This window comes from Crotalus tigris, unplaced genomic scaffold, assembly GCF_016545835.1.
Source record: "Crotalus tigris isolate CLP2741 ecotype Arizona unplaced genomic scaffold, ASM1654583v1 scf7180000017639.5415321, whole genome shotgun sequence".
Lineage (NCBI taxonomy): Eukaryota > Metazoa > Chordata > Lepidosauria > Squamata > Viperidae > Crotalus > Crotalus tigris.
Window position 1 is genome coordinate 834608 of NW_024096532.1, and position 16574 is coordinate 851181.

The 16574-nt window shown below is 40.3% G+C and overlaps 1 protein-coding gene across 1 annotated transcript; it reads left to right on the plus strand.

Annotated features, from left to right (window-relative positions):
- Positions 1-396: 396 nt before the first annotated feature.
- Positions 397-15342, plus strand: IZUMO1 (izumo sperm-egg fusion 1). The gene is made up of 9 exons (XM_039334890.1): positions 397-625; positions 4719-4793; positions 6251-6334; positions 7211-7231; positions 8843-8923; positions 9542-9642; positions 9848-9998; positions 12050-12284; positions 15057-15342. Exons 1-9 carry the CDS (start codon positions 397-399, stop codon positions 15160-15162), a joined length of 1083 nt encoding a protein of 360 aa, XP_039190824.1. The 3' UTR covers positions 15163-15342.
- The last annotated feature ends 1232 nt before the right edge of the window (positions 15343-16574 follow it).

Genomic DNA, 16574 nt, shown 5'->3' on the forward strand with positions numbered 1-16574 from the left:
TGAAAGAATAATAAGGAACGGGCATTAAATATGAAAGAGAACATTGGAAGTATATCAGAAAGGACAGAAGCTAAATTGCCTCCATCTTCTGATTAAAAAAAAACATTTCAGGATGCTAATTGGAAGTTAAGTGCAGATTGCATTTCTCTACCCATTGCAACTTTTATTTATGCTGTAACAATGTTCATATACTGTGCTAAACCGTAATGTGGTTTCTTCTGTTCATTGTATAGTGAAGCCAGCCCATTGTGATGAGTTCAGCCAATTATGAGCCACAGCTGAGCACAATGGGGGACATTTCAATAGAAGAGTCATAGGCTTTGTGAGGTCGTGTTATGAAGTCACTGCTTTGCTGTTCAAGGCCCCTTCCAGCAGCTGACAGGGCAAGATATTGTCATGTCTTGGTTAGAGTTTGGGCTCCTGACTATGGTCATCACAGGATCTCAGGGCTGTTTAAAATGTAGCAAAGAAGCCATAGCACTTCAAGAAGACTTCAAAAACTACCTGGAAAACAAACTCCAAAGGGACCCTGAACTCAAAACAAAATTGCAGCAGCTCCTGGACAATATCATGGAGACGCTATCGAATCAGCCCATAGATCAAAACAAATATATGGGTAGTATTGGTATGAATGCATTCTTTTCAGTAGCTCTCCAAGATTTAAATTTTTCAGGAGTGGATCAGACTCAAAGCCTTTTGGACAGACTTAAATCTACATCCTGGCTCTGTGAGCATTTTTAAGGGCAGGATTTGAAATTTTACATATATGGTAACCTATATATGGAACAAAGAGGTCACGTTACCAAATTATACTAATTTATAAGATTCATATTTTTGAGCAGGAGGCGTAATCTGAAGGCTCTCCTTTGATTTTCTCATATCAGGGCATATTTCTCAACCCTGACAACTTGAAGATGCCTGGACTTCAACTCCCAGAATTCCCCATGGCTATCTGGGAATTCTGGAAGTTGAAGTCCATGCATCTTCAAGTTGTCAAGGTTGAGAAACACTATGCTATGACAACTTCATCTTCAAACATTGGCAGGACCAAGTTAGAGAAATTGCCATATTTTATAGGCACATACTATAAATGGGTTGTGTTTTTTTGTGGGACCACTTATCTCTGCTTGTCCCACCACACCCGATAAAGTCAGCATGCCCCAGATCTCCTCTCTGTCTTAAACGGTGTCTTCCTGTGGAATGAAACCAACATTTCTTCTCTTTCATGGTGCCTCAGATTTAGAGGTCCTGGGCCTTCTTGATTTTGAGAAAGCCACAGAGACCTGGCCTTTCCCGTAGGTCTTCATCGGATGGACCAAGATTTAGAGAAGCCTCATTCTCATGTATATATAGTATGAGTTTGTTATATGGTGCCTCAGGGAGGTTTTTTTTTATTGGATTATTTTTAACTATTCTGTGATAGCCTTTTATATTGGTTTTTGTAAACTGGTTGTTATCTGTCCAGATTTATGTACTTAAGATAGGCGGCCTTATAGGCTTCCTAGATAAATAAAATAAATAAACTGAATAGAAAAGGCAAATAGAAAAATCAGAAGGTGAACTGCTTTGATGGGTGAAAAAAAGCCTTAAAAAACATAAATCCTGATGACACTTGCTTTGAGAGTCTGAGCAGTGCAGGGAGAATAGAAGATGAAGATATCATATGAATGAGGTGATTAACAAAAAAAACCTTTAAGATTTTTTGAGACCAAATTTGGAGATGAGAACTCTAAAGGAGCAGATTGGAGATTCCTTTCCTTTCCTTTGACCATATTCCCATTTCATGCAAGCAATTTAAATAATGTAATCTTGTATCATGGTTTGCATCGCATTTAAGCACTGAAATGGGTGCTTCAGTTAACAAAAGATGTGGTGATCTTTTTTTTTTTATAAATACATTTTTATTGAAAATTTTTTAAAATTTTACAAAAACAAAACAACCCTTCCCCAAACCTCCCCAACCCTCCCATTCCCTCCCCTGACCTTCCCAGAGCTGAATATAGGCTTAATTAAAATTTCTTCAAAAAATCTTAAAAAAGATATAAACCATGAATAAATCTAAATACATTAATTAAACAAATTATAAAATAATTAACAATAATATATATATAGAAAAACATAAATACCAAGAGAAAAATACTTAAAAGGAAAAAGAATAATGAGGAAGAAAAAAGAAAAAGATAAAAGAAAGTATAATAAAAGTAAAAAATAAAAATAAAAAAACTAAAGTCTATAAGATATTTTAAATTTTAAATAGTAATAGTAATAGTAGTAAAGTTGGAAGGGACCTTGGAGGTCATCTAGTCCAACCCCCTGCTTGGGCAGGAAACCCTACACCATTTCGGACAAATGGCTGTCCAGTCTCTTCTTAAAAACTTCCAGTGTTGGAGCATTTACTGCTTCTGGAGGCAGGCTGTTCCACTGATTAATTGTTCTCACTGTCAGGAAGTTTCTCCTTAGTTCTAGGTTGCTTCTCTCCTTGATTAGTTTCCACCCGTTGCTTCTTGCCCTGCCTTCAGGTGCTTTGGAAAATAGCTTAATTTAATTAATATATTAATTAATTTAATATAAGTTATTAAAAAACTAAATAATTTTTTTTTATATCCAGCTTATATTGTATAAAATCTATCCATTTTTTCCATACCGCAAAATACTTCTCTTGCAATTGATCCTTCAAAAAAGCCGAAATCTTTGCCATTTCCGCCAAATAAGAAACTTTAAAAAACCATTCTTGCAAAGTACGCAAAGATTCCTTCTTCCAACATTGCCCTACTAACAACCTTGTGGCTGTAATTAAATTTAACATTAATGTGGTCTCTTTAGTATCACAATCAGTAACAATACCTAACAAAAACAATTGTGGGGTAAATTTTACCCTCCTTCTAAAAATTCTTTGAATATTCCACCATAAAAAGATGTGGTGATCTTAAAGCCCTAGCTCAGTGTTTCTCAACCTTGGCAATTTTACAATGTGTGGACTTCAACTCCCAAAATTCTCCAGCTAGCAACGCTAGCTGGAGAATTCTGGGAGTTGAAGTCCACACATTGTAAAGTTGCCAAGGTTGAGAAACACTGCCCCCTAGCTCAAATTGAGCTCTAGTCATGCTTAGGATGCCCACTCAAATAAATGCAACCAGGGGCTTGTAAGATGGTTGCTGTGATGTCTCATTTGTTTTTGTATGTGTGTACATTGGTATGGAACAGATGTTAGTCATCCTAACTGAACTGATGTTAGCCAGTCGAACTAACAAGATCTGGGTTCACCATCTGAATCGAATCGAATCGAATCGAATAGAATCGAATAGAATCGAATAGAATAGAATAGAATAGAGCTGGAAGGGACCTTGGAGGTCTTCTTCCTGCTCAAGCAGGAGAATTTATATCATCTCAGACAGGTGAATGTTCAGTCTCTTCTTAAAAATATCCAGTGATGGAGCGCCCATGATTTCTGGGGGTAAGCTGTTCCACTGGTTAATTGTCCTTCCTATCAGCAAGTTTCTCCTTAATTCCAGGTTGCTTCTCTCTTTGATCAGTTTCCAACCATTGTTTCCTGTCCTGCCTTCTGGTGCTTTGGAGAATAACATGACCTCTTTTTCTTGATGTCAACCCCTCAGATACTGGAACACTGCTATGATGTCTCCCCTATTTCTTATTTTCTTTAGACTAGCCAAACCCAAGTCCTGTTGCCGTTCTTCGTATGTTTTAGTCTCCAGGCTTTTGATCATCTTAGTGCTACTATAGGTTTGCTGTCAAACCCAGTAAACTGAATTGATGGTTTATTTTATATCTGATCATTTCTTCGAGGTTATAAATAATTGGAAAGTAATGTATGCACTTATGAAAATATATTAATGTGTTTTTGTGCCTGTGCGAGATAAAAGTTCTGTGCTTCAAAACGTACTGAATGCTTATATATTTATTGGTAGTCCTCGACTTACAGCTATTCATTTAGGGACCATTTGAAGTTACAACAGCCCTGAAAAAAGCGACTTAAGACTGTTTTTCATAATTAAGACTGTTGTAACATCCCAGTGGTCATGTGATCAAAATTCGGACACTTGACAACTGGCATATGTTGATGATGGTTGCCATGTCTTGGGGGGGGGGTCATGTGATCCCCTTTTGCTACTTTCTGACAAGCAAAGTCCATGGGGAAGCCAGATTCACTCAACAACCATGTTGTTAAAAGCTGCAGTGATTCACTTAACAACTGTCGCAAGAAAGTTAGTAAAACTCACTTAACAACAGTCTTGCTTATCAATGGAAATTTTGGACTCAACTTGAATCATAAGTCGAGAACTACCTGTAGTAGGGATAATAATCAGTTTCCTAATGGATTCAGACTTTGCATGAAAATCTTTAAGGAAATGTTTGGAGAGATTTACACATAACACAAAGCTATGATTTTGAACCCCTGATTTGGACTTTTCTGTACTCTAAGCATAAATTACAATGGGTCCACAACACACTATCTTAAAATGAATCCAGCAATGTTTGCTTTAATGCTTGTTTGAATCAGAAAACTTTTGGAAACAGTTTTTATGTTTGCGGACCTCAAAATTCACAAAGGGACACAAAGGAGTAGAAGCTGTGGACTGAGGTTTAGATATGGAGAACTGATTTAAACAAGATTTCTTAAGACAAATGCATGAGCAAGAAGGAAGAAAACTGGCTATTTTCTTTTACCTACAATTGTTCCTCTTTTCCATTATTTTCAGATGAATTAACACTAAAAAAACTCACTGTCTACTTCAAACGCTCTCTGAACCAGATCAAGGAAAATAAGTTTGAAGGTAGAGGCCTGATAAAAGAAATGATACTTTATGGGCATAAAAGGAATGCATAAGACTGGTTCCTCTTGAATGGCATTCAAGATTATTTTGAGTTTAGATATACTGCAATCCATTAAGAACAGGGTTAGTGGTGCAAAGCCCTCCACATACCTCAAAAAAGCTTTGCCTTGGCTTCCCAATTCACCCATCATAGCCTTTTTGCTGCTTTTGTCTAAAGTCACCATCATAATGTATTCCTATATATATATATATATATATATATATATATATATATATATATATACCGTATATTCTCTTGGAATCAACTAAGCAGCACCACCTGGTGGTTTTGTGAAATTCCCTTACCCAAAGGAAGAAGGGATTTTCCCCATTCATATTCCCCAATTCCCTTCCCTCCACATTAGCAATTTTTAACATGCACTTTAAAGGCAATTCTAGTCTAATAATCTTAAAATGGTTTTCACAAGTAATGATTAACATTGGCTAGGTTTAAAGTCAGACCCTGGAATAACAAAAGATTATAAAGAGGGAGGAAGCCAAGCCAAGATCACAATTTTTTCTCTCTCTCCAAAAGACCCTCTTCTTTAGACAGTGGTTTAAGTACCCCAAATAAAGCCTCCATAGTGAAGCCATCTCATGATTGGTGATTAAGACCTCATTGTAGGTTTACAACAAAGCTAGTGGAAACTGGAGTGAACCTAGCCAGAGAATTTGCTCTCATGAATCAACAAACTCACATGTGGATAACATATGATGTCCTTGTAAAGAGAAAATGATCTATGCTGGGAGATAAGGAAGGTGAAGATATAAATGATCCTCCATTGCTAGGCTCAACAACTGGACACTTAATGAATCACTAAGATTGAGTTTGCTAATCTTAACAGACATATTTAGCAAACAACAACGGGATCTCCACAGACTGTAGAAGAAGTCCCTGTATCAAGTGCATAAACTCAGCTGGCCTTCTAGGGATTCCAGAGAAGCGCACTTAGTCAGTGTTATGTCCCGAGCCTTTGCAAACGGCTCGGGCGTTTGCAGGCAGTCCCGGGCAGGTGCAAAGCTGCCCGGGACCAGACAGGCTGTCGCCAGCGCCGTGCGCATGCGCGGGTGCTGGCGCGGGAAAAGTAACCCATTTACCCGGGAGTTGCCTATATAAGAGGCTGCGAGGCGTTTGGGCGAGGCTGAAGCCATCTTCATGTAAGCTGAACGCTGAATAAATGAAACTGAGAACTCCAGCTGCTTCTCGTGTCTGTTTTCCCGCCACGGACTCAACAGTCAGGTGGAAAGAAAATGCAGGTTGGTGCCTGCCAGATTTAGAACTACCTCTAAGTCTTTTCTTGAGCTGCCCCAATTTTAAATTTATTTCATAGAATTCTTTTCACCGACAAGGCCAGGTCCCAGAGCCCAGGTCACAACGTTTCCATAACACCCTCTTGTATCTTTCTTCTTTTTGGCAGGTGAGCAGCTTTTCAATGAATTGATGTGGAGCCTCCAGAAACTGGTGTCTTATTTTCAAGAGGTCATGCCACGCGTTGCAAAACGTAAGCTCTATTTGCTTCTAAAAAGGTGGAAAAAAGGAGGATGTAGTTCTCAGTTTAAATAACCAGGTGCAAATCTGTGTTTTGTCATCAACATAATCTGAGGATTCCCCATAATGTTCTCTTTATTGCTGACTGCTGCCAATTTACCCATTCTGGTAAGCTGTCCCATTTTAGTTGCTGAAAGTAAACCTTCCAAAACTATGATTTCCAAGAATTTGTGAGATTCCCACAACCACAGAAGGATTGAATTGGTTCATTCGAAAGAGAAATGAAATTCCTTAAATTCTGAAACTTTCCTACTCTACTAATTGCTGTATACTAAGGCGGGGGTTTCCCAACCTTGGCAATTGAACTCCTAGTATTTATTCCAAGGACATGCTGGCTGCTGAATTCTGGGAATTGAAATCCATGCCTCTTAAAATTGCCAAGGTTGTGAAAGCCTGTACTTAGGGTTCTTCTTCACAATAGTGACATAGTTCAGTATACTTTGACCTTCTCTTTTGTCTCTCTAATGGAGCAGAACTGGGTTTTGTCCAAAATGACAAGTGGGGGGGGGGTTGAGAGGCAGAGAGCAAACTGAGAGTGAATACTTTAATATCAATTACAGACAGCAAAAGACCCACAGGTCTCTAGCAACAAAGAAGCCATCTCCACCTACTTTTTTCTCTTCCTCTGATTGATCTGTGACTGTATCATTTGATACGGTCAACTGAAATTGATCTTGGTGGTTTGCTTGCTCGGTCATTACTTGCTCAAACTGATGTTAAAATGTCAACTTCAAGTACTAGTTCAAAACCACTAGGTAGGGAATTGGGGCTGGAAGAGATCAACCATCTGTTGCTAATGACCTTCTTTGTTTCTCCTTTTGGTTTGTAGTCTATTGCAGCAACGAATGTGGTGAGTATCAAATTGGTTAAAATGAATGGTGGGTTGTTTTGAAGTGTGATTTTCCTCATCTGATCAGGGTTAGCGGTCATATTGTCCTCTTGTTCCCCCTTCCTCACAAGTCTTATTCTATATTTGGTCCTGAACATAATTAGAACTGTTTCAAGTGGAAGGAAGGAAGGAAGGAAGGAAGGAAGGAAGGAAGGAAGGAAGGAAGGAAGGGAGGGAGGGAGGGAGGGAGGAAGGGAGGGAGGGAGGGAGGAAGGAAGGAAGGAAGGAAGGAAGTGTTATGTCCTGGGCCAGCAGGCGCAGGCTGCAGCGATTGGCCCGGGCAGACCACATGGATGCCCGGGACCAGAAAGGCTGTTTCCCCCGCATGCGCAAGGTGGGAAAATCCCTTGCAACGATTGGCCAGCAAAGTTCTGTGCAGGGGACAATAAAAGGGAACCGCACCATTGTGTAATCTGTTCTGTTGGTGTTGCAATAAAGAAGGACTGTTTTGGAACTCGTTACTTCGTCTCAATGCCTCTTTCCCGAGAAAAGGAAGGAAGGAAGGAAGGAAGGAAGGAAGGAAGGAAGGAAGGAAGGAAGGAAGGAAGGAAGGAAGGAAGGAAGGAAGGAAGGATTAGTTTCAACTCCAGTTTATATACTCTCATATCTGTTACCTTTAACTGGGCAAAACTGTATAATTGGGCAACAATTTTTAACTGAGGTACCTCAAATGGACTCACAGAATGCGTTCAAAATCTGGGACTCAAGATTCTTGTGGAATTGAAATTGAATTGAAACACTTTATGACACAAAAATTATGATAAAGCCTTTTTTGACATAATACTGCACAAAATGTCATAAATCATTTCCTGTGGTCAACATGTAATGTTTGACTGTGCTATACGTTTGGCTACTTTCAAGGCAGATACACCTCTGAATCTCTTCCTGAATTTTTAAGAATTTTTCACGTCTTTTAGAAGCTTTGCCATTATTGAAGGCATTGAAGAATCTGGATAAGGAAGTATCTCCGAAATGATGACCCAAGGAGTCACAGGTTGTCTAGTTTCAATTATAAGTCAGAATTCTGGTGCATCCTATTCAGTGTCACCTACTACAAATGGCATTTTCAGTCTCCAACGGAGAAAGCAAATGTATCAAGCTACATTTTGCTGTGCCATTTTTCATGTTCTTGTATTGACTGCACATCAGATTTCTAAAAAAGGTTCTGAATGATTCTGAATGGTTCTTCTCATTATTTTCCTGTACATTTTGGCAAGCAAGCTATTTCCCCCATAACATAATGCCTTTCTGTGAATTCTTTGTCATTGTATGTGGTTTTGAACAGTTTTTGAGTTGCAAATGACCTTTTAGCAAAAAAAAAAAAAAAAAAGAGTAACTGAGTCCAGGATCTTCTGTATCTAAAACTGAACAGTGTGACCAATACTTTTCTGGAAAAATACTACTAGGTCTACACATCAGAGTCCTGTGTGGTTTTGCCTTTAACAGCAAGATCATAGAACCATAAGGCTGGCAGGGATCCTCATGTCCACTCTTCTGGTTTTCTTCTGCTCTGCATCCAACAAGTTAGCTTTTCCCTTCTGGTCCTCCTCTGATTCAATTCCATTTCTACAGGTCGGATGATTTATACTTTCATCAGTTGCTTCTCATGTATTACAAATCAGTACAGCTGCACCAAGAACTTCAGGTGTGGAGGTGAGTGTTGGTAGGTAGGGCAGATCCCAAATCGACTCATGCAGTTTTAAGCTGGGTTAGTAGATAACAGGATCTGGTTGGATTGAGAGGTAAATAAACCAGTCTAAGTCCTGTCTAAATTGTGGGTCCATGAAATTTTTGTTAGCTTTAAATGATGGCAAGGTTCTTCCCCCGGTGTGCCTCTGCCAAAAATAGGGTCCAAGCCAGAAAGGTATATATGTAGCTATATATGTACTATGTAACAGTTCATAGCATCCCGTAATATTCTTAGCATGATTTGTGAATGATCAATTGCATATTCAGTAGGTGAGATTTTTACATTATAATGAGTTTTTAGGTTATTAAAGTTGAAATGTTTGGACAATTCTTGTCTCTGGCCAGTTTGAACAGATCCTTAACAGAAGTTCATACTCTTGCTTATTACTCCAAAGAAGTAGAAACATTAATCAAAGGCGAGACTTGTTACTGAAAATATCATTTAAAGGGTCCTCTTTGCCTTCTCCCATCATTTCCAGGCAAGGTAACTGGTCAAGAAAGCCCAATAAAGGTATAATTTAAGGTAGCAGCTGTTGGCATGACCTGACAGTAGAATTATATATAACATGCTGAATTTTGCAGAACGGAAAGTTCAAGTGGAAAAAGATGAAGATTTGATTTTGGATTGTGCTCTGAAATGGCATAAGGCAAGCCATGGAGTGAAGACATACAGGTTCTACAGGGTAAGTACTGTCTCCAATAAGCAGTTTGTCTATTCCCTATTCCCTTTGTCTCTTTAGCTTTTGAGTTTGACTTTCCAAACTGAAGCAGTATGTTGAATGATCCTACTCTACAGTAGAGAGCCTGTACTGCCACCCATTCTTTCATGCTGAATGGCAACAACTTTGTTAAGTAGATACAGAAATGATGTGGACCTATTCTTCTCAGATGGTGGGGAACAAAGAGGAGCTAATGGCCAGTGGGGCAGATTCCTTTCTGACCAAGAAAGAAGCCAACGAGAAAGATGCAGGCGTATACCGATGTAAAATGGTGGACACAAGTGGCTATACTTCCAGCCAGCTTGACTTTCAAGTTGTGGGTGAGTGAAGTGAATCAGGACTGGAACATGTCCCCAGAAGCTTCATATTGGGGTTCGGTTTGGAGGACCTTTTTCCCCAAAGCCTTCCAACTGTGTTCGCTAGCTTTTGAGCCTAGAAAGCGTAGAAGGTTAGCAAACACAAACATTTGGGAGGCCAGGAAGATGCTTTTCCTAGAACTTTGCACCATACTCCAAGTAGGCGGCATTCTCATGATTGCTTGGAAGGCCCTTCTCCAAATAGAGCAAGAATGGCACATGCTTGTAGAATGGCATGAAGTGGCCTCTTTAGGAAGGCCACATCTCTCATTTGCTGGGTACTCCTGTCAGCAACTGTAGAGAAATGTGAAGGTAAATATGCTGCTGGTCTTGTAATTATGGTGAGGCCTGCTGGGTGTAGGTGAGTGGGGAACAGGCCTGGGCCTCCAGTGCCATCCAGCTTGCATGCACTGGTGGGCTGGGTGGATAGCTGAAATAAGAGGAGAGATAGATGGGTAGGATGCAGCCCCCCCCCATGGTTGGTTGCAAGGACAGGCAGACTGCCAAACACCAAAGTTTCATCACATGACCATGAGTGCGCCGCAATGGCCATACCTTCAAGTACAGGTCATTCCCTTTGTTCAGCACTGTTGTAATTTTGAATGGTCACTGAACAGTCATTAAATGAGGACTATCTGTAATATTTCTATAGTACACATGGGCTTGGATGAACTCTGTCATGCTGTGTAGCAAGATTAATTAGAAGGAAATTCTGCCAACTTCAGTGAGACTCATTCTGTAACATGGGGATGGTGTCCACCTTAGGGGTATGATTCCTAGGCTGCAAAACTTTAGGTAGCCACTAGATGGCAATAAAGAATCATCAAGACCTCTGAATCTGCTGCCGTCCACTGATCATTGTTTTTTACGCCCTCTGTGAAATTCTTTGGAGGGTATGGCATTTGTGAGCAAGACAGATTGTGGACTGTGGGCACATACAGTGGCCACCCATAAGAGATGCTGTTTCTTAATTTCTACTCGAGATGGAGAAACTGTGACTGTGATATAGAACAGGGGTGTCAAACTGCCGGCTCGTGGGCTGGACGCATCATCCCAAAACGGCACCCACCCCATTGCCAGCAATGGAGAAAAAGCTCCGATATGTCGTGTGACGTGGCAAGTTTGACATGCCTGATATAGAAGAAAGGCTGTAACAATATTCTTCTCTCAGTGAAAATAAATCCACTGAGCAATGGAAGATTCAGTTGAGACTGCCTGGATGTAGAACACCTGAGCCTAACAACTTGCTTGCCTACCTGCCTCCTAGCACAGACGTAAGCCTGTAGCTTTAGTCTGTGAAATCAAAGTTTGGGCTCTAGGGAACTGGTTTTTAATGGTTGATTAAATCCTCACTTCCTTGCCTTTCATTAAGAGTTCTGAAGGGGAAAAAAACAAGACATCTCTACATAGTTTGTGCAGAGGTTGCTGCAGCTGACCTCAGGGGTATCTGCAGGGAGGAGGTTAAAAAGGTTTAGATGGTTGACTCAACCATGTGATTAAAGCCCTGCTCTTTTTACAAGCATTGCAATATAAAAAATATACCCCTGGGCCATCTTTAGAGACTCCTTTTCAACCTTGTGATAATGAAGAGAGCATTTTTCTTCTCAGGTGGAGCCCGTCCGTCTGCCTTTTAAATACCAGATATGTTTTCCTTTAAAGTAGTTGCTTTTTGTCAGTTTTCAAGCCATTCACCTAAACCAGGGCTAGGCAACCTTGGCTCTTTTATGACTCGTGGACTTCAACTCCCAGAATTCCTGAGCCAGCCATGCTGAGGGGAAAGGGAGAAGTTTCCAAGCTGAGCCATGCTGGCTCAGGAATTCTGGGAGTTGAAGTCCACGAGTCATAAAAGAGCCAAGGTTGCCTACCCCTGACCTAACCAGTTGACTAGGGGTTGAAGTTTAAAGCGATAGAATTCCTTTGAGAATTCTATCCTTCCTCTGAGAAAAAAGAGCCCAAACTCCTAATCCCCACCTTGACGTCTCTTTATTTCCCATCTTGTCCTTTTCTTCTTTCAGTGCTACCTTCAAAAGAGAACACCACCTGGTTTACTCCCCCACCACCGCTGGTTCCACCGCCATCATTATTGTCTCCACTACCGCCGTCTTCATTATTGTCACCATTACCTGTGACAGTGAAAAACCCTCTCACTCTAGGGATTTCTTCCAGGGCTCCACCCCCTGAAGCTGATTGGACAGCTTGGAAAGTGAGCGTGATTACAGGAGGTGTGCTGTTCTTCATTGTTGTTGCTTTGTGAGTCTCACCACTTTAAAATTGAGTAGCCTCGTTTGCATTTGGTGGGGATAACTGGAAGTAGATAATAATAATAATAATAATAATAATAATAATAATAGTAGTAGTAGTAGTAGTAGTAGTAGTAGTAGTAGTAGTAGTAGTAGTAGTAAAGTTGGAAGGGACCTTGGAGGTCATCTAGTCCAACCCCCTGCTCGGGCAGGAAACCCTACACCATTTCGGACAAATGGCTTTCCAGTCTCTTCTTAAAAACTTCCAGTGTTGGAGCATTTACTGCTTCTGGAGGCAAGCTGTTCCACTGATTAATTGTTCTCACTGTCAGGAAGTTTCTCCTTAGTTCTAGGTTGCTTCTCTCCTTGATTAGTTTCCACCCGTTGCTTCTTGTCCTGCCTTCAGGTGCTTTGGAAAATAGCTTAATTCCCTCTTCTTTATGGCAGCCCCTGAGGTATTGGAATACTGCTATCATGTCCCCCCTTGTCCTTCTCTTCGTTAAACTAGACATACCCAATTCTAGCAACCGTTCCTTATATTCTTTATAACATGAAGACATTTAGTACATTCCAGGTGTTTTGGGACTATCAATCTCAGAGGCTGTCACATCTGGGCAGCAGTTGGTGGGAAAAGGCTGCCATAGCCATCCCTGTCTCCCACCTCTGAAGTGTGCTTTTTTCCCTCCATTCAATTGAGTCTGATTCTTGGAGACTGCCTGGTCAGGTTCCTGCAGTTTTCTTGGCAGGTTTTTCAGAAGTGGTTACAACATAGAACATAGAATAATAGGGTTGGGAGAGACCTCTAGTCCAACTTCCTGTTCAAGCTGGAGATCCAATACCATTCCAGATAAATAGCTGTCCAGTGTGTTCTTGAAAACCTATAGTGATGGAGCAGCTATAGCTTCCAGGGGCAAGTTCTAATTAATTGTTCTCACTGACAGGAAATTTCTCCCTAGTTCTAGGTAGAATCTCTCTTTGATAATCTTCCACCCATTACTTCTTGTCCTGCCTTCAGGTGCTTTGGAAAATAGGTCGACCCCCCCTTCTCTGTGATAGCCCCTCAGATATTGAAGACTGCTATCATAATCACCCCTAGTCCTTTTCTTTGTTAGATTAGACATACCTGGTTCCCTCAATCGTTCATACATGGTTTACCTTCCAAACCCCTCATCATCTTCGTTTGGTTTGCCATTACCTCCTTCCCAGGGCTGAGAGAAGGTGACTGGTCCAAGGTCACCCAGCTGGCATTGTGCTTAAGGTTGATTCATAGACCTCTTTTTTCTAGTCTGATGCCTTAAGCATTATACCGACCTGGCTCACTGAAATGCCCATAGACATCTGAAACAGTATGATGTCCTAAACAAACTTATTTTGTTATTTTAAAAATAGGTTTATGGTAGTTTCAAAGCAGAATTGGGCTTCTGATAGGATGGACCATATCATTCTGAGCCTACTCCAGGGATCTTCAGACTTGGCCCTTTTATGACTTGTGGACTTCAATTCCCAGAACTCCTCAGCCAGGGATGCTGGCTGAGGAGTTCTGGGAATTGAAGTCCACAAGTCATAAAAGGGCCAAGTTTGAAGACCCCTGGCCTACACTGACCTGCCCATTGCAGATTAAGGAAATTGCGATTCAATTTCCCCAATGGAAAGTTGTGAAGGTAATCACAGAGTCACACCTATGTAACTATTGTCATCCTTAAAAGAACATCATTATAGCTGAAACTATAAAACCAATTTTCTCAAAATGGTGTCCTTCAGGGGTCTCTCTATTTCCAGAGAGATATGTTTATGTTTAACCTACTTTGAGGACATCAGTCTGAGGCAGGAGAAAACAAGGGATGAGGTGCTACTTTCTGGTGGGACTATGGTGAAAAATCAGTAATGGTAGACAAACCTCAAAGAACATACGTCCTCAATTTACAACCAGTCATTTAACAATGGTTTGAGTTACATCAGCTTTGAAAAGGGTGCTTTATGGTGCATAAAGCACTTCTGGCCATTGTAAAATATCACTCCCTGGTCACATGACTGCATTTTGGGTGCTTAGCAACAGTTTGAATTTATATCTGGTTGTGGCATCCATAGTCACAAGTGACTGTGGTATGAGTTTCCAGCGAAAAGCCCCCATCTGAGAGAATGGATTTGCTTAAGACATGTGATTCAGGTTAATGACCACAGGATTTGCTTAGCGTCCACCATAAAAACAGTGAAAAAATCAGATCTGATCCTGTGGGTGCCTCAACTTACAACAGCAATGACTTATGACCAACATTTTGGTTCTAATTATAATCATAAGTGGAGAACTACCTGTAGATTTTTTTTTTAAGGTAACAAACATTTTGTGCTTATACCCAGGATATGCAATCTGTTTTAGGCAGGAGACTGAGTCTCCCACCCCCATCCCATTATTGAAAGATGCACAAAATAATTTGGGCAAAGTAATAATATGACCCATCAGGCACAGCCAGTATTGTAGATGAATTAAAGGCATATCCTAGAATTTTTCCTTGCATTCTCTAAAGCTGATATGTGTAAGAGCTTCATCAGTAAAAAAAAGAGATTGCTGGTGGAATTCAACAAGGCTAGAAAACTTAAAATCTACCTCTACACTCTGCTTCAGGCGGAGTGAGTGTAGAGGCCAGATGGAACACACGCAGGCCACACCCACCCCGGCTCAGCAAAGTTGTGATACATCATGATATGTCACATGATGCGATTGAGTTTGACACCCGTGTTCTTCTTAATTTCCCATTGTGTTATCCCCTTTTTTTCCTTACAGCTTGTTTTATTATCGTCATATGGCTAAGAAAGAGGAGGAGGAAGATGAGGAGAAAGATGACAACAACAAGAGTGACAGTGAGAGTGACAGTGAATCAGAGAGTTAGTGGAAAATGTGAAATGTCCTCTGCCCCTCCTTCTTATCTTGAATTTTTATATTCTTATTTTGATTTATTTATCTGGATTTCATAAATATAGTGGATTTACTTTATTGAAGATTAGGATGTTATGGAAATCTAATTTCCATAACATCCTAATAGTTTCTTCTATTCCAGGACTGACCACAGTCAAATCTTCTCGTATATTTGTAAAAATAAAGTTCTGAAAAAATGTTATGTTTCTGATTGGTGAGTGATTTACGTGTCACCAAATCCAAGTCAATTCTTGCTATCTCATAGATAGTTGTTCAGGATGACTTGGCCCTTTTCTATGCATTTCTATGAATGCAGAAATGGTTCAAACCAGCAGAGATTTTTAATCCTAGCTGTAATGTATTGGTCACAACTGTTTTGAATCATTTGCTTAATGTCTAATCACTTGTTTGAATGTTTGACCTAGATTCTGTTGTTATGTATCGGCTGGTGTTACTTAAGCCAGACTTGCTATCTCCAGGCTGGTAATTAGGTTTTGAGCGGGAAACTGTTACTTTAAACCTACTGGCTGCCGCCCGGAAGCTAACCATATAAATAGCTGCACAGCTGCTTCTGTTCAGAGTTAAATAAACTTGTTGCTGTTTCAACACTCAAGTGTCGCTTAATGCCTTCAAGAACCGAATACTTAACACTAGCAACTTTAAGTTGTATGGACTTAACTCCCAGAAATCCCCAGCCAGCAAAGTCCACACATCTTAAAGTTGCCAGATTTGAAAACATTTTTACATTTTACATTTATCCCTTATAAATAAGGCAGTGTGACTCAACCTTGGCAACTTTAAGATGCTTAGATTTTAACTCTTCATAATTCCCCAGTCAGTTGGCTCAGGAATTCTGGGAGTTGAAGTCCACCAAGTCCAAGAAGTTGCCAAGGGTAAGAAACAGCAAAATAAGATGTTGGGCTTTGATTGCATGGTGATGGATGCCCTCCTCACTTTTTTGACTCCCTCCCCTCTCTAAGTGAATTTGCATTCCGAAAGCTAATAGAGTAATGAAGAAATATAATTGCAGAGTTTTTGATTTTAAAATGCCCATCTTGTCCTACTTTCATAGATAGTAAAGTGGGCTTGATTTATATAGATCTGCACATCCCTTCTAAAACCTACTATGTCTTGTAGTCTATTTAAATGGTCTTTTGAAATGGCTGCCATACACATGCTAGAAGGGGGGGGGGGAGCACAGTTGTGTGAGAAACACATTCAGCTTCCGAGAATTCAACAGAGTGAAGCAGCAAGCAGTTTATTGAAAAATACATTCTAGCAAGTAGGCACATCCAAAAATAGATTTCAACAGCATTTTATTCCCTCAGCATGAAGTACAAGTCACTCCCTTGCAATCCCATTTTGATAAGTTTACACCTTATCTGG

What these genes read in the sequence shown, in the direction of transcription:
- IZUMO1 (XM_039334890.1), top strand. Translation starts at nt 397, where the DNA reads ATGTCTTGGTTAGAGTTTGGGCTCCTGACTATGGTCATCACAGGATCT. An exon ending in CATGCCACGCGTTGCAAAAC is followed by an intron (nt 6,335 to 7,210) that starts GTAAGCTCTATT and finishes TTTGGTTTGTAG; the next exon opens with TCTATTGCAGCAACGAATGT. An exon ending in GCTTGACTTTCAAGTTGTGG is followed by an intron (nt 9,999 to 12,049) that starts GTGAGTGAAGTG and finishes TTCTTCTTTCAG; the next exon opens with TGCTACCTTCAAAAGAGAAC.